We start from the raw sequence: 24,992 nt of genomic DNA, 5'->3' as shown, positions 1-24,992 counted from the left end.
TACATTTACATTTTAATTAATCCTCTATACAACATTCTTATGAAATCACAAAATTCCGTTGACTCAAATGTGAGCTATTTTCAGAACAAGGTAGCAGGTTACTCATATGTGAACCTTGTGGGCTACATGGTTCCTCAGGCGCCATGTTGGTGACCCCTGAAACAGCACAACCACCAACAGTAAATGTGAGTTTATAGGGAAGAACTGGGTATAGGTGTATTGTATGAATCTGAGAAATGTTTTTTTTATTGTAGTTGGAAATAAACTATTTTACATATTTTACAAAGACATTTCACCTTTTTTAAATTTATTTTTTAACCTCTTCTACGCTCTGGCCCATCTGTCCGCTTGAGCCTAAAGGTTGTGCCACACCTGGTGTTATGGAGGCCAAAAGTTCACCTGCGGAGTGCGGACTGGCTTTTCAAGGAAGGAGAGCATGCCCCGCCTGCCGCGGAGGAGGTGGCGAAGAGGTGGGTGGCGGGTGCTGCTGGGGGGTTATTCAAAGCGAGGCAGTGAGACCGTAGGGATCTGCAGCAGCACGTTCCCACTGCGTGATCAACTCGTGCACAACAACGTCCACTTGTGGAACACTTGCACGGCGAGGAAGCGCAAGTCTTTTCTTCCTGTATGCTTATGTAAGTTTTTTTCCCCCACTTTATATACACATGATAATATCCACCTGACTGTACTGTAATTGACGCGTTACGACAATGTGGCGTTGCATGCATGCGTGCATTACAGTACAAGACACACGCGTACACACACGCACGTGTATGCGTCGAAACTTTTTTGCCCTTCCGACATATTCTTGTTGTGCTTGTTGCTTTTGTAAGCCAAGTAAATGAATTCAGTGTTTATCTGAAAACTTGAGTGGAAATGACGGCGCGACTCGAGGAAGCTTAAATCCACGCTGTGTTTGGCTGAACTGTCCACAGTAGAACACGAGTGTGCAAACTTGTGTGCTGAAGGGGCCACATTTGAATCAGAACAAATGGATGCCTCAATTTTGCGTACTTTATACTTTAGTCTTAATTTTATCGGTACTAAGGCTGGGTAATATGACCTTAACATAAAATCTCTGATTTTGTTAATCATTTTCACATTGTTGTCTTTATGACAAGAAAGGAGCTCGGTGGAAGACAATTGCAGATGTTAAGACATGGTGCCTATTTATGTGCTGCAAAAGAAAAATACTTCAGATACAGGTGCAATTATGTTGGCAGTGAACTTAACTCGCTTCACAATAAGCAGCACTTTGGAAAATAGTAAACAATTAAAAAAAAAGAAGCTTCAAGTCTTTTATTGGCACCCCCATTCGAAGTTCACAGTCAAACTAAACATAAAACAAACAGAATTACACTTTGTGAACTTAAATCAACCACATAGCTTAGCATTTCAGTCAGCTAGCTGAAAGGGAACGCAAAGTAACTTATTTGTTGCGGCGTTGTAACCTTTGAAGCAACGGATTGAATACAAATGTTGCAGGAACACAGTAGACAATATAACAGCACTCATAATCATGCCTTCTTTATCCTCTGTGAACAACAACGACAGTAATATCAGTGCCCTACTGATGAGCTGAGAGGAGTTGTTATAATGAGCCTGTGGGTCTGTCTTATGGTACGCCAAGATGGACACACCAAAAAATAGCAGCACAATGGCCATTCAGTTGATGCAGTTTGAGAAAAAAATTGTTTAATTGTTTATTAATGTTATGACTGTCTGTTTTTAAAAAGTACAATATTATGGACTGTTATTTTTCCTCATTAAAATATAGGTACTTGGTGGAAAAGGTTTTGAGAGCAACTGATCCGTGCATGTGGCACATGCAATAGACAAATGGCCAAACACAAACATTGTGTAAATACAACCTTTTTTTTTCTACCTGACCAAAACTGAAATTTGAGACTTTGCAAAGGGGGCGGGGCTCTTCCCCCATGTGACACACATGCAGGAAGTACATTTTTGCTCAGCAGTCACGTGACACGCCTGCATGAAGAATGTCTGCCATTTTGTTGTTGACCGAGCATAAAGTGATCCCAAAGAACATGACTGACAAGGAATGTGGCCCCCAGCGAGAACCTGAGGGCCCCCCGACACACACGCACACACACACACACACACAGACAAATTGACCACTACACGCACGCACACACGTTTAGGAAGTGAACAATCCCCTCCATAATCTCCAGCCAGCAGACTTTGATGTGGAACCCCCTTCTCTTGATGCACCCCTCCCCTTAACGGGCCCCTCTGGTTCGGTCCTCCATCCTACCCGGCCCCTCTGACACATTGTTGCACTCACCCAAGTAAAAATGCCAATATTGTACGTATGTGCTTCTCTGACTTGAAAAAATAATACACTACTACTACAACACCGACACTTTAACGTAAAAAACGACTCCGCTCAATGATGATGCTGATAAAATGTCTTGTGCTGCAGGCTACGTTTAAGTAAGATTTGTTACAAAAACACAGTGGGTGTTAAAATGTCAACAATGACAAGTTGTTATCAGGGGTGTAACAAAAAATGATTTCCATCTGAAAATCTGTTTGGATTGAAAAGATGTGAGTGCATCAAACCGAATCAAACTATCCCATTTGAAAATATGTCAAGATACGTATCGATTCGTTTTTTATTGGAGAGAGATATCTTTAAAGGAAATGCCACATTTGCAGTACTGACAAGATCATTAATATGTATCTAAAACGACTACAAGGAACTCTGAAACTGAGCCATATCATATCTAATCGCTAGGGGTGTCACAATATCGGCAATATCGTGATATCGCAATATTAACATTGCCACTATATCGTCGTTGTCACGATATTAATAGCAGCAAATCTGTTTAAAAGCCCAAGGTGTTTTCCATTCGTGCAGTTCCAGCACTTTCTGGTGGTTAGTTTATTAGATGCGTTTAATTTGATGCATGTTTTTGCCACCTAAGACCCACGCTAGTCGCCAGATTTTTTTTTTTTACAATATCGTGAGCTTTTATAGAGTATTGTGAGCTTTTTATATATCGCCAACCTCGCCACAATATCATGATCGTATTGTGTGATTCATATTGTGATATTATCGTATCGTGACATTTGGATATCGTGATATCCCTACTAATCATAATCCTACAGAAGCACACTTTCAGTTTCACTTTTGACTGTGCATTCAAGTAGCGCCAACAAAACAGGAAACTAAAAAAACATTACCACATACTCCATAAGATGGCTCCAAATACTTTTATTGTTTTGGCCTGAGCACAAAAATGGTGAATAGATGAGATTTTCAGCGAATAATGGAGGATAGGTTGAAATATCAAAACAAAACTGAATTTGTGAATGCCGAACTGCAAATATGTAAGGGTTCAACTGTACCAACAAAAGTGATTCGAATCATTATAATCGCGATGTGAAATTTTTTTTGTTTCATCCCTAATGGATTTTTTCCCCCCTTGTAATGTGTGTGTTTGTGATGCGTGTTTTTGAAGAAGCTGAGGGCTTCCTGAGGTCCGCTGGCACACACACACACACACACAGCAAGTGTTGACATATGCTGCTCATGTGCATGCAGGCTGAATGTAATTAATCCTCATACAATGCAAAGAAGAATGTGGCTCAAACACACGGTGGCATGTTCGTGGAGTTTTGGGGCTTTGTCGGCGGTTCATTTCGGCGTGTTGGCGCCTGTTTTTTTGTATTTATTCAATTCAACAGGTCACTTTTTACCAATGCTTAAGGGACAGACCACAGCCACTAAACTAGTTCAGCCTTTCACAGTTAAATATAATCAATAAACATCCTCAATTCATAAATTGAAATGTTAAATACGATGACAAATAGTAGTATTTATTTATCTATTTATTTTACCAACCATGTATTTATTTAATGTCATTTATAAAAATATTAATTCTGTTAAATAAGACAAAGCAGCAATGATTACCTAGTGGTTTAATGTGTTGCTGTGCCAGAAAATGAGAAGTGTTAATAAATACTTAAATGCACCATTAAGTTAAAAAAAATGTTAATAAAATAAAGGCAGAAATAAATCGCTCGTGATATAATGTAAATAGATTAAAAAAATAGCTTGCAATTCTATCATGTTGATATTTCACATTATGATTCACTAATGGATACATACATTATACATACAGTAATTTATGTGAATAATTAATTCACATTTCAAATGTTTATTTTGACAAATATTCATTTTGTGAGTACACATACTGTATAAAAAAGACAGAGAAAATGCAATTGAAAGATATCCCTGGCTTTTTTTCTTGATTGACAGGTTTGAGAAGGGGTCATCATCACCATCGGCCACGGCAACAGCGATGCCCTCTGATCAATACCCTGCTGTCGCCATGGAGACCAACAACAACATGGCCGCCATGGTAAGTCTCGCACCTGGCCATGCTGTCCACACTGCATTCACGGTGGGTATTGCCGTTCTTTTACTCAAACATAAAATACCAGAGTGAAGTACTAATAATTAACCTCTCAGGAATAATGAATACATATTAAAATTAGGGGTGTCAAAATAGTGCATTAATTGCGATCAATTAATTACAGTCACAGTTAAAGCGTTATTTTTTTTAATCGCATTACTCAAATTTTTAATCTCTAACTTTACTGTTTCTGTATGATGATGAGATCCGTTTTGTAAAAAACAATGGTCAGTGTCACACCCACACAATTGGCTGTCATTGTGTTTGGCATAACCTGATCGGCTCCTATTGTAGGTGGGAGGGCAAGTTCAGGAGCAGAGAGAAGACATGAAAATGGAGAAGCATGTGAGAGTTTTTAAAAAACGCCCTGACGGCACTATTGATAAAGTCGAGTGATATGCCTTCTTTGTAAGAAGGACTTTGCTTACCAAAGATGCGGTTCAAGCCTACCACATAAATGCAAAGCAACCAGCCGCGACTAAAGCTACAGCTAGTGATAACAACGAAGACACTAATGTAGCGAGCCATTGCAAAGCTCTTTGCCAAACTAAACTCGAGAACAGCACGCGTATGAGCAAGTCTGCGACGACAGGCTGACGAATGCTCTTGCAAAGCGAATAGCGATGAACTGCAGGCCGATCAACATAGTTGAAGACAAGGGATTAATTGAGGCGTTGCAAACAGCATCCAACGACCCATCAAACCACCGTGCAGGACTGCAGTGATGACTGAAATCAGCAAAATGTATGACAGTGAAAAGAATAGCAAAGTTGACGTTTTGATGTGGGATTCGGACGAATATAACCGCAGATCACTGAACCTCATCTCGCAACCACGGTTATTTGGGGGTGACTGGACACTTTATTGATGGTGAGTGGAACTTCAGCTCATTTTGCACTGATCATCGTGAAAAGAGGACTTGGCTGATAAATGCGCCAAACAGTTCCTCAAGGTGGCAAATGTAAGGGTAATTGAAAAAAAGATATACACCATAAATACAGATACATACATACATACATACATACGGGCGACAAATTAAAAAAAATGGCTGGACTAAGCATGGCCTGAAGTTGATTTTAGTCCGGCCCACTAATTGGCCCTCATGCGTGTGACGTGCTGGCGGGGCGGCCAGAAATCATCTCAGCCTACTCGGTGAAAGGCTTCTTTTTCGGCTTCTTTCTACTCCCGCGTCTGCGTGAGCGACAACTGCTGTTATAGGGATTATGGTATTGCCCCTCCGCCCCCTCTTGTAATGGTATGCCCCAGTTGCAGGTGGGAGGCGCGGGTTACGTGATGTGACAATGAGGAAATACAAACACGCTTGAGCGCATGTTGCGATGACAAACAGTTTCCCACACGGAGACGGATGAGCCACGCAGCTCGTTGCTGCTGCTGAAAATCCCATCACTCAAAGTCAACAAGCTACTCACCCACGTTCCCCCTTAGCCGCCACCTTCCAGATCGTTTTCACAATAAAATTAAATGCATCGTCTAGTCATCCCTTTATGGTTGTAGCAGGCACGATATGTATTGTTGTCGCTGTCTTTTTGAAGCGACGCCCCCCGACTTGTTTCAAAACAATTTGTGGAGTTCATGCACTTTTTCTGGCGTTCACTACTTCCGAAAATACGCCATAGCAAACCTGTAATGTATAGTGGTTTGCTGGAATGCTTTTATTTTGAAGGCCGGGAAGGAGGGGAAGTGTGCAAAATAAATAAGTAACTTGACTACGACTTCTGCGACCTCTCCTACGACTCTTCTCTATAATTATTGGACCCAAATAATTATACAATACGACAAATCCAACCCGGGGCTCGCAATGCAAGGAAGCACGCAGTTGGGTAAATACTACTGGCGCATTTAAAGCGTGTCTACAGCGGGTTCGAATAGTAAAAGCCAGCTAATGATCCTTAAAAATGGGGGCGGAATGGGGCGGGGGCCGACAATGTTTATGAATATGGCCGGAGGGTCGCGGCCAGAAGGGTACCCAGGTCAAGGGTGGAGGGTTGCGGCCGGACCGGCAAAAAATGGTCAAGTGCCCAGCTCTGGAAATAACACATTTTATGAAATTACCTTGAATATTATTATGTTGTTATTAATAATTACATTTATGTGAATGCATTGATCATGTACAGTATGTGTTTTCTCATGATAATCAGGAAACAAATATCAATATGCAACACTTTATTTCTAGAAATCTCTGCCAGTGTTTACATATTCAAATGAAAAAAACTACTTCTAGAAAATCACAATGTCCCATCACTGTTGAGTTATTTTTAGAATAGGCCCGCAGGCTGCCCAGCACCACGTTGGTGACCCGTGCAATATAGCAAAATAGCAACCTAAGTAATGAAAGCACTAAGATAGCTCGATAAGGATTTTACATGTGTCCTACTTTCAGGTTCTATTTCTAATGAGCATTGCTGAAATGTTAAGATGCTAAAAGTTGTTGTGGTAACATAAAACAAGACAGAAATCTGATAAAGCTTGCACATCTTTTCATGTATTCTGAACTGAGTTCTTGCTAACGCCGCCTGGCTCACCTGGATACTTTCACTCAAAAGCTTCACACAGTGAAATGTTGTAGTAGCCGTTGGTGTTTGTTCCTCTTTTTCATTCTCATAAATCATTTTAGTCTGGGGGAATGTTGGTGGGGGTCTGTTTCCTTCCTTCCACCATCTGCTCCTATTTGTTTTCTGCTTTCAACACCAGCCCCAAGAATGTAAAATCCTTATCAATGCGTCAAGTCACAAATCAAGCACCTGTTGTGAATTTTGCCGTTTTGCCCCTTATGAAAGAACAGCAAGTTGTAAAAACAATCAACAGTTTTACATCAAAAGTTTACAGAAGATCAAATGAAGTTCACCTGTAAAGGTTATAGTGCATTTTAGGTTCATCCTGAAATTTTGAATATCCCTGGTGTTTAGTGAGTAGTGTATCGTATAGATTCTGGAGGTTCCGGATGTTGCATACGTGGTAATTGCCTACAACTTGTTGCGCAGCAGTTATTGTGCAGTCTGCCACCATTACAAGATGCCTTCGGTGCTGCTGTGTTTGTGTGCGTCCCTGAACACAACACCACACACACAGGCACATAGACGCCTCATATGCAGTCCTGCATCCTTGCATTGTTTGCTACCTGCCTTGTTTCTACAACAAGATTAAAGTTGCCAAATACACCTCTTCACTCATTATGTTCTGACCGACACCGGGGGGTGAACAGAGCATATTACAACTGAACCACGCCGCCTGCACTGTCCACCCGTGGCTCTCGAACAGTGAGCGTCCCTCCATTTGGAGCCACAAGAAATGTGTTCAAATAGCATGTATTCATCTACCTTGACAGATTCCTCGACAAGAGCTCCTCACTTGACCCACTTGGAACACCTTCAGACAATGCAGGAGGCACTCGACAAGTTGAGACTCCTGCGCTTCGCTTGCAGTGTCGCGTTTGTCGCTAATTGTTTGCCTTTTGACGAGTCTGCGAAAGTTTGGCAGCAGCCTGACAAATCCGCCGTTTTTGCGGGTGTCGGTTAACGAGCAGGAAATAAGAATTTCAGGTTAGGGTCAGGTACAGTTCAGATTGAGAATTGATAAAATGCTAACAATTGGTCTGCTAACATATAGCAAGTCAACAGCCTGAGTTGAAAAAAGTGCCATTTGTACATCTTGCCCTGTAGTCTGGTACTATTTCTCAATGACAGTTGATATGCTAACATGAATGCTAACATGCTAGAAGCCGATATGTTATCATATAGCAAGCTATCAACCTGGGAAAAAAATCGCTGACTACACCTGTCCCAGTCAGATTTGTAAGTCCTTGAGGTATTCCCCAATCTTCCGCACCTTTTCAAACATCAAACACGCCAAAGATTTATCCAATTCAGTGTAGAACTCGGCCATCTGACAATCAAGTGTGTCATCACGCGTGCAGCCAAACAAAATAGTTCTGCTTGGCTTCCCCGGATTGCATTCCTGACTCGCAGTTGTTCTTTAGCTTGCCAAACCTCAAGCTAAAACATGTTTTTACCTCTTCTTATTTGCCCCTACATAGTATACCGTCACAACTTGATTTTGCAAGTATATAATGAAAGACTTGTAAAACAACTTATTAATAACAATACATTGATATCATTGTGAATGTGAACAGCAGCAAGCATAGTCAGCAGCAATAAGTGTATACCGCTTGTACATAGACATTTTTTTCTCAACATCCAACGCTGCTGACTATTCTTGCTGATGTTCAAATTCACATCAGTGCATATGGTATGTGTTTGTTATTACTTGTTATTTGTATTGTATTACATCACATTGCATTGATTCATGTGTAGTTAATTTTATTACAATGCTGCCGACTATTCTGTCTGCGGTTCACATTCAATTCTGTATATCCTAGCTGTCCTGTGAAAAACACTTACGTCCATTTTTTTATATTTCTACGTGAATGGTGTTTCCGTATTACAGACATCGCATTAACATGTAAATTTTTTTTAAAATCCAAAATTGGACATGCATGTTTTTCACAGAATAGCGACGATATATACTATTCACTACAAAGTGTGTATTAATTATAGACTGCTTGTATATTTATAGAATATTTATTGATATATAATATATATTTTTTGCTCCGCCCAAGGCCGAGGTGAGTCCGCCGCCGCCCGAAGGCCTGTTGGAGAGCGACAGCGGTGTGGAGCTGACCAATGAGAGCAGCCCGCTGGCAGGGGCCGAGCCACCGTCACCCTTCAGCCCCAAACAGAGCGGGGGTGCCTCATCCCCTCGAGGTAGAATTAAATATATTTTCATGTAATTTTAATGTATTTATTAATGTATTTATTTATTTGCATTTTAATATAGTTTAATCAAATATTTATTTGTATCCTCAGATGATAACGTGTGTCTGGAAAGAGGGGCCAGGACCAGGAAGAGGTCCGAGAGCGATGATGGTACCTGGGACCCGTATAGTAAAGTATGGCGGGCGTAAGCGGGCGGCACAAATCTGCGTTGACCAACGCTGAATAATCAACACATGCTCTGCGTGTGTGTGTGCTTGTGCATGCTTGTGTGTGTCTGCATGTATATACGTTTGTGTGTGTTCAGAACAAGACTCATCTGGCATTGAGAGAAAGGCCGCTCGCCCGAACCATCTTCCAGGCTGGTCTGCTTCCGCACGCCAAACCTCGCAGACAGACACGCAAACATGAGCACGTCGCCACCATGGTGAATATACAAACTGTATTGCAACTGTATTGATTAGAGATACAATAACTTTGGCTACATCTCCAGTCCGAGCATTGGTTTAGTCTGTAGTTAAATAAGCAAATATGTTTTAATTAACAAACCCTTCTGACAGTTGAGGAGAATAATTCAATGTGTTATCTTCAAAAGCTATGCCGATACTCCAAATGGTACAGCATCAAATTTACTTTGGTGCACCTTTCGTTCAGATAAAACTGCCAGGTGGAATGGCAAAGGGCTACAGGACAGAGTGAGCCGTATGTGGGCGTATTTTGCCCACGCCTGTTGTACAATATGCAATATATCATTTGGGTCCATATGTGAGGTTGCTGATGTTGGAGGTGTTTGATGGACTTTTGAGTTCAACTTCTTTGGTGTCCCAATAGTGTTCTCCACGTGGCATGGCTTTGCTCGATTGCAAGAAATTTGTGGAGCTCTTACTCACTCCTGTCTTCCTCTGTCAGTGTGGCAGATCTTCTCAGGCGGTCTCATCCAGGGGGGTCTCTGAGGTGCCGCGTCTGGACTTGCTGGAGCACGACTCTAAGGACTCAGCCCGCAGCAGCGGCACCACCACATCCAGTTGCGACGCCCACACTGAATACAACGTAAGGTTCATGTTCTGTGATTGACGGTTGTAGTCTCCGTCAGACAACAGCCTTCACTCGGGGGAGCTTTACTGGGGGCTCCAGACTCGGTGCTACAGGGGCTACAAGTTTCTACGTGTGTTTCAATGTGTCAAGCAAAACGGTGACTTTGACAAAATATTTTTCTTGCCTTTGTGACACCTCTAAAACCCAAATAAGACTGAGAAAGGGCTTTTCATGGAAAGAAAACAATTATTTACAGAAATTAAGAACGACGCTAACTCAATGCATCACTCGTGTTGAACGTCAGTGGCTCTTTTTTTTTACATAGTGTTCTTCAATCACTCACTGAATTGCCTCATCTTTTCTCATGATTGCGATACACACTTTCTACTACCTACGGCGACACATGTGCTGTTAATAACAGATGTGGCCATTCCGTCAGACTGATGGACCAGTTTCGTTCATCACAATAACAGACTGACGAATGACGGACGGGTACCCTGGCCGCTGATGGATAACGAATGACAGACAAGCAAAATTTAGTAAAATGCCCACCTCTGGTTAACACCATAAATATACATACTCTTTTCAAGTGTGAGGTGCCTAAACCTGTTCACATTTCTCTCCCTCATAATGAACTTGACAAGGTGAGATTCACTGGCTGATTTATATGTTCTGTGCTGATCTGAAATCCAAAGCAATTTAACACCGACATGTATTTGCATGGGTTCATCATTGCATCATTATGGCGAAGCTTGAATTTTCACAGACGAGCTGGCGAAACCCACACCACTTACACGCCAACACACTGAAAAACATACTTTAACGAATATATTCTTCAGTGGCACTAGACGGTTGGATTCCAGTGACTGAGTTAATTAAAGGAATTTAATCAGTAACTCTACTTTTAGAAGATTTTTTTTTTTTAAGTTCCTGAACTTCTACTTAAGTGCAGCCTGTGAGTAGTTTTGCCACCTCTGGGTGTCTGCAGGACAACAAGGGCTTCAGCGTTGGTGAGCTGGTGTGGGGGAAGATCAAGGGTTTCTCCTGGTGGCCTGGCATGGTGGTGACCTGGCGCGCTACTGGGAAACGGCAGGCCAACTACGGCATGAGGTGGCTGCAGTGGTTCGGGGATGGGAAGTTCTCGGAGGTGAGTAGCACAAGATACAAGTTTGCATCGAGCCTGACATGAGCCGACTGACCATCTTTGTGTCCTCGCAGGTCTCTGCCGACAAGCTGGATTCCATCACAGCCTTTGCCAAGTTCTTCAATCAGGCGTCTTACACCAAACTGGTGTCCTACCGCAGGGCCATCTTTCAAGCTCTAGAGGTATACTTCAGCCTCGCACCTCTATACAGGAATCGCACTGTTTAAATTTGAAAAGTTACCTATTCAAAGAACCTTTTTATTGTAAATGTTATGAGTTACATACAGTATAACAAAGGCATTTTTTTCTCTTTATTTTGATTCTTATTGACTTTTTTATTTTCAAGGCAACATATTCATTTTTGTTTCATTTGTGTCAAAACAGACAATGCCTCAGAATTAAATGCTCAAATTAAGGATACGAAATAAAAGTTAGATTCTAGTTTTGATTCTAGCGATTCATCAACATATATGAGTGGGTACTCACAGTATGACAAAATGTTTCGGGGTACACAAGCCAAAAAAGGCTGCAATCCACTGCTATAAGTCATTAAAAATCAATTTTTCATCTTTACATAATCCACACAAGGAGGTCTGCTTGCAGTTCTTTATAAATGTAATTTGCACACTTCAATCTTCTGCATAGGCTCCAGCGAGTTTGTTTTTGCTTCTGCAATGTCAAAGACTATGTGTGGCTCTAGTGTGCTGACTTTAAAGGGAATGAGTGGAGCCACTTTCATTACGAAAATACCAAAAGAAAGAAAACGCCACAATAAATACAGTTACAATAAATAGGACAATAGGTAGAAAATTAATGGATAGAAATACGACATACACTACTGTACATGCACAATTCCAGTGCATTGTTTCAAATTTAAGTAACCTGTAAGCCATTTATTCTTAAGAGCAATGTTTTAAGATTAGTTTTAAAGTGTTTGAGGATCATAGTTTACATTTTAAACTTTTAATATAGACAATAAATAAACATTATTTAGGGCTGTGTCAATTACTCATGTTTTTTTTTGTTTTTTTTTACAAGAGTTGCTAACGGAGTAGCATTATAACCGGCTAAGTTAGCATACATGGTAGTGGTAACAGGGTTGTTATCAGCGAATTGTTGAGGTGATTTTGATTTGTCATCTCCTTATGGTCCAGATGGCCAGCATCCGGGCTGAGAAGAAGTTCCCCCCCTGCGAGTCGGACAACCCTGATGAGCAAATTAAACCCTTAATGGACTGGGCGCAAGGAGGCTTCCTGCCCAAAGGCCAAGAGGGACTCAAACCAACACACGGTGCTGGTGAGCAGATGCCTACTGGCCACAGCTTCCACCATGTGCTGGTCGCTTGACTATGTATGTGTGTCTGTGTGTGTGTGTGTGTGTGTGTGTGCAGACAGTGCTGTGCTTGACATGCAGGTCCTGGACGTGTCGCTGCCTGAGTATCCGCGCACTGCTAAGCAGCCCAGGCTCAGCGTGTGCAAGAACAAGGTTGGGCCTGAGGAGTCTTTCAGCAGAGGTAAGATTCAATTACAGTAATCCCTCATTTATCGAGGTTAATGGGGACCAGAACCCCCCGCAATAGGTAAAAAATACCGAAGTCGAGGTTGACTTATTGTTATTATTATTATTTTTTTTTAAATGTTATATTATTTTAAAGTTTTATTTTGAGGGGATTTACGCCTCTATTACGCCGTTGCGAACCCCCCCGACATGGTTCCCACCCTTCCTAAATACTTGTTACACAACAAATTTAACTTTAAAAATGCAAAATGAAGAATAAATACCAAGCTGCAGGCTGTGAGAGGAACGTGAGCTACAACCCCGGCAGCGGAAAGCCGCTAATCTTTGCAGTTTTTTTAAACTTTGCAGTTTTTTAGTCTTCTCTGCACAACTATTTGAAATCCACTAAATGTATGCCCTCACCCACAGGTTCCCTTGGATTAATTTTGTTTTTTAAATCGAAGAAGACTAAACGCTTTGAGGTGTATGTAAACATAGCAGGCTTCTGTCATTCTTCTCAGTTCAAGTCAATCAAATTTTACCACTCGGAGGTACTCTGGCACCTAATGATTACAACCATCATGAAAAAGTCTATAGCGAACACTTTTATCAATTTATTGGAAATTATTTGTTCTTTTTAAATTGATTCTTCTTTCTTCTTTGACTTCGGGATTCATACCTCATCCCCGCTGCTAGTTTATCAAAGGATTTGTATTTTTGTGAAAATAAAGCCCATATTGCCCAGCCCAAGGTTTCAAGTCTCATCGTTCTGTTTGCGCTTCTTCCAGAACAAATGGTCAATGAAGTCCTGAATAATAAAAGAAGTATAGAAGGTAAACAATTCTCTCACTTCGCACACTTTCTATACTATATAGTTTGGTTACTCACTGAGCGGTTGCGTGTGTGTCAGAGTTCTGTCTCTCGTGTGGCAAGATGAGAGCAGCAACCTTCCACCCACTCTTTGAAGGAGGCCTGTGCCAAACGTGCAAGGTAACAATGCAACAGCGACCACTCAAAACACACACTAGCAGTCAGGCTAGCACGGGAAGCCAAAATACTAGTTTACAATCCTCACTCAGTTCTTTCTCCTTGTCAAATAGCATAGATGACTCAAGTGTATTACACTCACATGTACCAGATCCCAATCAATGTCTTTTACAAAAAAAGCTGTTGCTAGCTGGCTGTCACACAACGCTAACATAGCAGTCTACTTCCGTGTAGGACGTGTACTTGGAGACGTCCTATATGTATGACGATGACGGCTACCAGTCCTACTGCACCGTGTGCTGCGGCGGCCGAGAGGTTCTGCTGTGCGGCAACGCCAACTGCTGCAGGTTATACATGCACACACACACACACACACACAAACAAAATACACATCCACTCAGTTACAGTAGGCCTACACGTACATATAAAAATATACACACAAACACATTCATGCTTGTACAGTACAAATTACGGCCTGACTAATGAATCAGTATAAGCGGTTTGGATTGTGGATGGACGGATGGATTTTTTAAATTTATTTTGTACACGTTAACATATTACAGTGTAACACAAAGATAATGATACTCAAGTAAATAAACAACAATAAAGGAAATAAAGAATACAATTAAAACAGCCACATTGTGCAAAACGGTAATCAGCAACACAAGTGCACACACAAAACAAGATGGCAGCACAACAACATAATTGCATTTTGCAGATGTCTTAAGATCAAAACCCAGGATGTCCATTTTATTCTTAATCCAAATCCAAACATTTATTAAGAACTTCATGGTTTGTTTCAATCATGTACCCCGACAATGATCTATATTGCCTCATATGCGTTTTAAAGTTTATGCTAAGTGAATGTCTTTTCATAGCTTTAAAAGCAAATTGTTTTCCAAGCAATATAATTAGATTTACAGCCCCACTGCAATTTAATCAGAGGCACTTGAAATGGTAGTCGGGGGGTGCTGACTCCCATTTAACATGAGTTTGAAACTGATTGGTTAAAAAACCGCGTCACACTTGTGCATCCACATGATCAATGTTTTTTTAGTTCCTGTTGTACAGGTTATAGATAACATTAATGGTGGGAAAAGTTTTGAAATTATTCTTTTTATATCACCAAAAAATTGCATTTTAACATGGGTGTGTAGACTTTTTTTGTATCCACTGAATGTATGCTCAAATACATAAACACAACTATCCACACAAATCCACTCATATACAATACACTCTAATGCACATAAAGACACAATAATACAAATACCGACACACGCGTACATAGACGAGGAATAATTCTAGAAGCTTCCACTGCGTCCTTGCTGCAGGTGTTTCTGTGTGGACTGTCTGGACATCCTGGTGCACCGCGGGGCATCGAACAACGCGCGCTTCCTGGACCCTTGGCGCTGCTACATGTGCCAGCCGCTGCTGACATACGGCATCCTCAAGCGGCGCCACGACTGGAGCGTCAAGCTGCAGGAGTTCTTTGGCAACGACAATGGACAGCTGTTTGTGAGTTGAATTACGGCTTGTACCAACAAATAGACGCCATCCATCAACAGCACATACAGTAGATACAAATAAAAAATTGGCATTACTTGGCACCAGCTAATAGAAATCACGACACCATGATATGTAACAACACTCGGTAGAAACATGATTTGTGTGATCTCTGTCGTAAGAGTACACAACATGCTACTTTTATATAGTATTATTACTATACAGTGGTGCCTTGAGATACAAATAACCCAACTTCTGACTTTTTCAAGATAGCGAGCTGTCATTTGGCCAAGTTTTTTTCCATCCAACTTGCGAGGAAAAATTTGTTACGAACTCAATTCAACTCAAACCATTTTAAACACATGACTAGGGGTGTGCATCTCTCTGCAAAAGACGATTTGATACGATTGTCGATATGTTAGGTGCAAAACGATTCAAGGGTGGTTCAATTTGAAAGTGGAACGAAACGGTTCGGTACGACACAGTGCTATTACAATTCGATTCGATATAGTATGGCTCAGTTCGATAGTGTATGATGCAATTACGTTTTTGTTGTTATTCTACACACATTTGAATGAATTTGTCAGTCCTGTAAAAGTGCCAATTCCTTCTAAGATATATCTCTCCAATAAATGACGATTCGATAGGTATCTCAATACATTTCAGAGTGGAACGATTTGATTCGGTTCGATACGATGCACTCGCACCTTTTTTTCAAAACGGTTTTTATTACACCCCAGTTTTTTTTAGGTGCTGGAACGGGTGAATGGCATTTCCATTCATTAAAATTTAGAAAGATGGTTTGCCATAGCAATGTTTTGAGTACGAGCTTGGTCATAGAATTAATTAAACTCATATTTTTGTATCTCACATTTGTTTGGACCGTGTTCAGGATCGTCTTAGCTTAAAAAAAAAAAAGGCTAAGGGCTTCTTTGCCTGACAATAGATGCCACCCAAATTGCAGCCTTTGCGATTTGAAAATGCATACATTGCGATTTACATTTGAGTTTGATTAATTGTTTAGCCCTACTGATAACTAGCATTTAGGCACCACTACTTACCAGCAAATAATTAAAATTAAAGAAAAATAAAATTAGAAATTCCCAGTAATGGCAAAGATGAAACAAATGTCCGACTTAACATAATAATAACAACATACTGTATAACATAAAGAGCAGGATCACTTATTAACTTGCTGACTGCCCCTCCAGGAGACCCCAAAGATTTACCCGGCAGTCCCAGCAGAGCAGAGACGACCAATCCGAGTCCTCTCGCTGTTTGACGGCATTGCCACTGGTAAGTGAGGGACAGGAAAGCGCTACAAAAATAACATCTTATGGTGTTCACATCAGTTATATGTTTGTGCTCGCAGGGTACCTGGTCCTGAGAGATCTGGGCTTTAAGGTGGACCAGTACGTGGCATCCGAGGTGTGTGAGGATTCCATCTCTGTCGGCGTGGTCCGACACGAAGGAAAGATCCAATACGTCCACGACGTCCGGAACATCACCAGGAAAAATGTGAGGGCCAAAATGTTGACAGTGTTATTGTTTTATCATGCCGCTCTGGAGCGCCATGTTGGACTTCTTTAAAATTGTTCCTACATCCTTTTCACACGATGATGCTGTTCTTCCTCAGATTCAGGAATGGGGGCCATTTGATCTGGTGATAGGAGGAAGTCCATGTAACGACCTGTCTATTGTCAACCCAGCCAGGAAGGGCCTCTTTGGTAAGTTAATAAATATGATGCAAATATGGTGCATTCGAGGTACAGTGACCCGCTGCTGTTTGTGGGGTAGGGCAGGGACATGCCACAAACAGCGATAATACGCAAGTAATAAGCGTTCCTCTAAAAAGGGATTTGAAATTGTCAATAGATGCCACAAAATGGCAACAAAACAGAGAATCGCCAGAGTGGCAAGACATGAAGTTAAAGAACACATAATGGTATTCCTGTTGCATTTTTCAAAAGTATTTACTATAATCTGTTGTAACACAGACAAAGAAAAATCAACAAATCATCAACACCATACATCTAGTATGGACACAATCGTAAATCCATGTTACATAAATAAATGTATTCAACTGTTATATTAGTCTACACAAACAAGCCACTTCATGAGGTCCATCTGTAGTATTAGATAGCATACTACCAGCCGAAATAGCAAGCTAGCCCAAACTAACGTGACAGCACACATGGACAAACAATACGCACACTAGCACGTTACACAAACTGAAAGTTATTGAACTCGCCTTTTGGCATTTTACATAGATAATTTATAACACATCTTTTAAACTCATCTTGAAATATATTTTTATTCTTTGGCTTTCGACTCAGCATGATACTCTGCATTGTTTTAGTGTTTGTGTTTATTGTTATTATGTTTTAATTTTTTTGTTTTAACTGTCTGTTTTTATATGTCTAATTTTTATTTTATGTACAGCACTTTGTATGCTGCTGTGGTTGTTTTTAAATAAAGTTGAGTTGAGTAATTAATGTTAATGAATACAGGCAAAGTAGACTACTCGGGAGAAAAGCGAAAACATACTTTGGGTTTCACTTTGACTGTGCACGAAAACAACAAACAGGCGATTTCTTTCAACAAATAACGGAGGATAGGTGTGAGCTGGGTTCTCATGAGGCTTTTGTCACTCCAGAAGGCACAGGGAGGTTGTTCTTTGAATTTTACCGCCTGCTCAGCGAGGCCAAGCCCAAAGAAGGAGAGAATCGTCCATTCTTCTGGATGTTCGAGAACGTGGTCGCCATGGGTGTCAACGACAAGCGGGACATCTCACGATATCTGGAGGTGGGACCCCTCCTAACATACTTTTTTCTACCGTCAACATTTTGTCATGAAATCAACATAATTCAAAGGTTTGACACTCCCCATGAAAAATCACCACCATCAATAGCAAATTGAGGTCACACCCAGCAAATAGACACCACCTTGCCACCGGAAAATAGATAATACCCGTCACCCGTAAATATACACTACCATTACCAGCAAATAGACACCACATGTCAGTAGCACATCAACACTACTTTTTATCAGCATACAGACACCATTCACCATGTAATGGAAACTACCCTTGACGAGGAAATAGACATCACGCATGACCACCATTACATACAGGATCAACACTCGTTTCATGTGACAACATTTTTCTTTCCTCAAAAATTATTCTTTCCTGTCCCAAGGATATGGAAGCCACCAGCATCAGCAAATAGACACCTCTCTTACAAACATATTGATAACACCTACTAATAAAGGTCACACCCAGCTAATAGACACCACCCATCACATCAAACAGATGGCAACTGTCACCAGGTAAAAGAAACCATTTTATACAAGCAAATAGAGCACATCCGTTACCAAGGAAGAGACACCGCCCATCATCAGCTCCTAGACTCCACCCACAATTGAACACCACTTTTCAGCAAGACGCCACCAGTTCCCTTGAAATAGACACTACCTGTCACTATTGCTAACACATTGTATTTTTCAAGCACAGTAATGCTTATCATTGCATGCTCGTTAGAAATGTAATGTTTACGTTTGTTGTAGTGTAACCCCGTGATGATTGATGCCATCGAGGTCTCTGCAGCCCACCGGGCTCGATACTTTTGGGGGAACCTGCCGGGTATGAACAGGTGTGAAATAAGGTTCCAAATCTCCCTGTGGGCCAAATACATATACTGCAATAATATATATAATAATTACAACGACATGGATGCTTTCCATTCCAGACCTTTGTGCGCTTCCGGGATGGACAAGCTGGAGCTCCAGGACTGTCTGGAACATGGACGAGTTGCCAAGGTGAGTGAATCAAGCTGTTGTGGGCCTTTATTTATTTCATTTGATTCTTTTTTACAAACAAAACATTGTCATCTTTTTCAGTTCGGGAAGGTGCGCACCATCACCACGCGCTCCAACTCCATCAAACAAGGGAAGGACCAACACTTCCCAGTCTTGATGAACGGAAAGGAGGACATCTTATGGTGCACTGAGCTGGAGAGGTAAACACAAAGGCAAACACCCACTATTAGACGGTAGCTTTGATTGAGAATTGCATCCTTGCATCCTAATGTTCACTCTAATTCGCATCTTCAGGCAGGCACGTTTTCATTTTGTAACTTTGGCAAAAACGCTTTCAGGATTTTTGGCTTCCCAGTCCACTATACAGACGTGTCCAACATGGGTAGAGGTGCTCGGCAGAGACTCCTGGGCAGGTCCTGGAGCGTCCCTGTCATCAGACATCTTTTCGCACCTCTCAAAGACTTCTTTGCCTGTGATTAGAACCAGCACAAAGACGCCACGTCACCAGCAAATGAACACCACTATATCTTGTCATCGTCAAACCGTAGCCAGAACCAGACAACAGATACCACAGTAGATCACAGCACACACACATATCACATCACATCTGGTGACACATCACCAGCTAATATACTGTGCCTATCACCAGTGCATTGTGGCCATCTATCACCGTGATTTGGACAACTTTTACCAGGAATTAGACACCAGCAACAAGGGAAAACCTGTCGTCAGCAAATATTGTAAACTACGTGTTAGTAGGAAATAGATGGTTAGAAATAGATGATTTCCAGCAAATAGGCACCACCTGTCACCAGCAAAAAGATAATGTCACAGCACATTGATCCCAGTTGACACTACACAGCAAATAGACAGTGCCCTCACCAGCACCTGTAGGTGCCACACATTACCAGGATATATATAGATACAACCTATATTGTGTCTCAAAAACACTGTAATAAAAAAATACTTTGCAACCAAGAAATGTAGGACACACTCCGCAAATGGGCACCACCTTTCACAGCACAGACATTCATTACCAGCAAATAGACACTGACGATCAGCAGGGTACATTTGTATAGAAACCACCTTACATAAGCTTAATAATCTTTCTGTCGTTTTTAGTCTGGAGGACTAGGTTGGTGTTGCCGTCCCTTTTCTTTGGCCAGTATGCCTTTGTTTCACTTTTTATAGTTGATAGTAAGGCTACAGAAGGAGGTTTTTGCGAGAAGAACTCTGTAGATAGCAATAGAAGATAGTAGACTCGAGGCTTGTCATTTTTTTTCATTGAAATTGTAGGTGTTCTTCTTGATTTACTTTTTGTTCTCTTTGCATAGAGAAGACAAGCTGACGTTTTCTTAAAAAACAAATGAAGAGTTGATAGATGGATGCGTTTCATTTTTGGGTGTATTATCGTGATTAACAGTTAGCGTGTCTCCCTGAAATTTCCTATATGGTAACAATACTTGAAATAAGCAAATACAAAAACAGAAGCATGGTGAATTTTGGTTTATTTTTTTGTCCTAATTTTCGAGGAGTCCTCACTGTTTGGGCAGTATCTTGAAGCATATCTGTTTACTGTAACGTCGTTGACAAAAACAACACCGTATTCTGTGCCAACAATCACTGACGACTTTAATGTTGCCCTTGCTTAAAGTTTTTGTACTTTTAGTACTGCTGTTAGAGTTCCAAGTATACTGTATAACCAGAGCTGGGACTCACTTAACCGTCACTGAGTTCCCATCTGCATATTTAAATGACCCACGAGGTCCGAGTCCGTCAGTCGTCGGCGACAGCCAATCGGCATCGAGAACAATCTTCACGTCACATGCAGGCGCCACGAGCAGACACGCCGCCAAACAAAGAAAAAATATCAAACAAAAACAGCTGACACACACGCACAGCGTGGTGATCGGTGAAATAAAAAACAATATGGGGCACATGGTCATTGCGTTTGTGGGACCGCAAGGTACACAAAACTGTTTTATTTTTCATTTTTTCCTTACTTAGCCACGTGTCAGGAGTGTGGCATCTGCGTGTGACGTGGCACAGGTTAAGTCCGTTCTCAACGCCGTTTGGCTGACTCGGACCGACTGGGACCACGTGGGTCGTTTAAATATGCAGACGGAAACTCGGTGGCAATTAGGCGATGCCCAGCTCTGTATACAACTAAAGAATGTTTTTTTGTGTGGCTGTCACCAAAACCAAACGTATATTACCTCAAGGAAATCTCGCATGTTTCTATTGTGTTTAATCACTGGAACGTGTGGAACATGGTTTTCACAATGAAAACACAAAAATGTTCTATTCATCGTGTGTGTGTTGTTGTTGTTCTTTTTTATTATGCTGTTAAGGAACCAAAAGAGAACTGTTTACATATTTCACTCTTACAGATTTCCTTTTGTATGTTTCAACCTGCTCTTTTGGAGTTTTTTTTTTATACTGACCAATTTTAGAGAATATTAATCTGTAGAGGTTTTTTTTAATAGTTAATTATTATAATTTCATGTAACAAAATCACAATTGAGAAGGTTTTTGAGTTTTGCCGTTTTGGACTTCATTGCAACCATAAAACAAGTTAGCTTATTTTTGATACTTTTTTTTAAATACAGTGATTCATTTAAACTGTTAGTGGAAAAGCACTGTGTATTTTTGGAAATATTCTGTAGAGTTTGTATTCAATAAAAGGCAGCTTTGGCTGATTTAAAACAGTATTGCCCTATTTGTCATAAATAGATTGATGTGTAAGTGTTAGCCAAACAACATGAGTTTTCTTCGCCACTTAGCATCATTAGCGTGACGAGTCAATTCTTTAGTTACCTAACTGAGTGAAAGGCAAGGCCATAGCTAGTCATCAAAGTATCTAAGTAAAGACTAAAATAATAATTTATACACATCAAAAACTTTATTCATCCGTTTTCATGAGAAATGAACATGCATGTTTTTGGAATGCTGGAATATCCAGAAAAAATCCTCTAAAAGCACAGGGAGAGCATGCAAACGCCACACAGGAAGGCAGCTTTGAATCTCAGAACTGTGAGGCAGACGTACTAACCAATCAACTCATTGACTAGATTTCAAGTAAACTTAATGAAACACCATCTGTCCATCTGGTTGACAAGTACTATCAAAGGGAGTGTTATTTCTCGTGTTTTTTTTTTTAATCAACTGTTATATGTAGTTGTAGTTTATACAGTATCGATTTTGTGTCAGTGCAACATGAAAACATGTAATATAAGAACATAAAATTGTATAAAACCACTTTTTTGTAGTAGGGTTAGCGATGGCTAGTAAGCGAGATGTGCATATAGACATATTGATAAATAGATTGATATGTGTAGAATAAATGTCAAAAGTGTAAGCCTGTGCCAATTGCTGGATGGATTATATCAAAATCTACGTCATTAACTTTACACTGAAAATGGTGAATAAATTCAGCTGCAAGAAGTGTGAATTATTTGAAGTATCTGGAGTTCTGCATAAATGGGTCATTAACCGTGATGTAGTCTTTAGGTCACAACAATAAACAATTTTCTTGAAGTTACACTGTTTCCATGTTTTTATTTTTATTTGAGCCCTGAGCAACTTTGATGTCATTTTCAGGCGACAGAAGTGACAAAATGGCCGCCCCCTGAGATGGCTAAAAGCGGGTGCATTTTGCTGCTTAACTCATATTCCACAAATGCAATATTAATCAGAATTCCTTGTCTCAACTTCTGGGCCAGCATAGAACATATTCTCTAAAAAAATATGTTTGGGTTTGACTTCCACTTTAAGTTGCCCTTCCTAATTAAAAATGTGCTTTGCTTTTGTTTGTTTTTTTTGTTTGTTTTCTGCTGTTTAAGCATTTCCTGTTGTGATCTTGAATAACCGCTCTGAGAAACAAGATGGAAAGTGTTATAAAATCTAAAAATATATCTTCAAGCCTTGATGTTCATCAGTCCATGGCAAGACCATCTACAATGGAGATTGGTGATAATTCAACACCTTCTCTGGTCCTGTGACGATGACTCCAAGAGCTCAGCGCAGCATGCTTGGACGGGGAAAATAAAATCTGAGTTTTGGCTAAAGATTTATAGAATCTTTGAAGAATTTAAGAGCATCTGTCTGCCAACTAAAGCTTAACAAAGGGTGGGTGATACCATCAGGACAAAGGACACAAGTAAATCAACAAAACAATGGGGTTCCATAGAAGAAAATAAGCTTTGTGGAGTAGCCCGTTTGGGGTCATTACCTCACCCAGATTGCGATGACTTCAAATATTCACACTTCTGAACCTTTCTGCAGGTCTGATCTGCAAGTATAGGAAACATTTGGGCGAGGTTATTGTTGCTGAAGGAGGCTAACCTATTAGCATGTATTAAATCCAAGGTTCCTTTACTTTTCACCACTTGGTGTGTCCTATAAAACCAAAGATTTCTTGCGTGGTTTTAGTTTTGGCAGACTGTTTTATGTTGTGAAGTTCATATGATGTTTTAGACTTAATTTATACACAAATGAAGGTTATTCTTCAGGCTCCATTACTTGCAACTGTATGTTACAAAATTGTGCGATTGCAATGATTGAATTAAGTGGGTACCACCCGGCTTGCTTGATTTTTGCGACAGAAATTCATTTGAAACTTGAGCGTTAAGACTTGAGACTTTACTTAGCAAGGACATGACGTTTACATGATGATCAACAAAAACCTGGAAACTAATATTGTTTGTGTGGCATTTGTCAAACAAGACACAGGATGTCTATTCTTGTCACTTAGATAAAGATCAGATCATATTTTGACCCCAATTTATGCAGGCATGCAAGTAATTCCAAAGGATTCTCATACTATTTTTTTTTTTTTTTTTTTTTTTTTTGCAACTAGCATGTAAGCACGCAGCGTAGCGTAGTAGCTAACGAGCCGCTGCTGGCGTCGCATAGTTATCGCTAGCTTTTGGTTACTTAGCATCGTCATCTTTTGAACTACATCGCCGACTTGAATAGTATAATAACTTGAATAGTTTGGTTATTACATTTTATAACGACCCAATATGATATTTTTCGTAGAAATTCTGGAAATGGCGCAAACAGAGGGTATTTCGGATAGTGGGATCGGCGGGGGGCGCAGGGGCCGCGGGTGGGGGGTATTGTTTAAGAGGAGGTGGCCCCCGAGGCCCCTCAGCTTTGTGCTGGTTTAAATGTCCAGTCCACGCGGAGGGAAGCGACCATGGTAAGTACACCAGCATGTATTTTTCTTAATATTTGTTCAAACTTGATCATGTCACCATGCTGTGCACTACAACGCAGTTATTTTGAGTAAATAAAACACAATACTAGCACATCCCTGATTGGGTTTGTGTTGCGTAACTGAATAACTTTGTTCCGAAGATAAACGTTCACGTGGATCGGAGTGACTTCATTTAATTGAGTGACTAGCGATATTTTACGCTATTTACTTGATATTCTGTAAATGACCATAGTTGAGCAAGATAGTTTCGAACTTCAGAAGTGCAAGTGCCACCGTTGTTGTTAAGCGCCTCGTGTGTTGGTTATCCACGTTGATTTGCGGCGTTGTTTGGATCGATACTCTCACTAGTGTAGTTTTCGCCATGTTGCCTTTTGGCGTGGACAACATCAGCGGTAAACTGACTTGGGTTCAGACTAAGGACTTGCAAACGCGAATGTAATCTGACTCCGAATCAGTTTGCAGAGGATGCATGAATCTTATTGATTTTATTGGTTACTTTGCTGCCCGCGCTAATGTGATTGGTCAAGAAGAAACGCTCACTTCCGGTCGTTAACTGC

General features: G+C 40.7%; 1 protein-coding gene across 1 annotated transcript; it reads left to right on the top strand.

The window, feature by feature from the left end:
- Positions 1–52: 52 nt before the first annotated feature.
- Positions 53–21,923, top strand: LOC147152879 (DNA (cytosine-5)-methyltransferase 3B-like). Its single transcript, XM_086036935.1, has 23 exons — positions 53–185; positions 361–635; positions 4,286–4,388; positions 9,079–9,223; positions 9,326–9,408; positions 9,540–9,659; positions 10,142–10,282; positions 11,256–11,414; positions 11,486–11,593; positions 12,566–12,707; positions 12,802–12,924; positions 13,697–13,741; positions 13,819–13,898; positions 14,130–14,242; positions 15,227–15,410; positions 16,610–16,694; positions 16,771–16,916; positions 17,035–17,125; positions 18,055–18,203; positions 18,963–19,048; positions 19,145–19,214; positions 19,296–19,414; positions 19,553–21,923. The coding sequence occupies exons 2-23, from the start codon at positions 628–630 to the stop codon at positions 19,692–19,694; spliced, it is 2,442 nt and encodes an 813-aa protein (XP_085893061.1). The 5' UTR covers positions 53–185; positions 361–627; the 3' UTR covers positions 19,695–21,923.
- The last annotated feature ends 3,069 nt before the right edge of the window (positions 21,924–24,992 follow it).

The sequence above is a fragment of the Filicampus tigris genome, chromosome 1 (genome assembly GCF_054856515.1).
Source record: "Filicampus tigris isolate MCC_2025a chromosome 1, RoL_Ftig_1.0, whole genome shotgun sequence".
Taxonomy (NCBI): Eukaryota; Metazoa; Chordata; class Actinopteri; order Syngnathiformes; family Syngnathidae; genus Filicampus; species Filicampus tigris.
Note: the sequence above shows the minus strand (reverse complement) of the source record. Positions and strands in the feature narration are given on the sequence as shown.

Coding starts and splice junctions, on each gene's coding strand:
- LOC147152879 (XM_086036935.1), top strand. Junction 9,409..9,539: donor CCTGGGACCCGTATAGTAAA/GTATGGCGGGCG, acceptor GTGTGTGTTCAG/AACAAGACTCATCTGGCATT. Junction 16,695..16,770: donor GTTTGACGGCATTGCCACTG/GTAAGTGAGGGA, acceptor TTGTGCTCGCAG/GGTACCTGGTCCTGAGAGAT.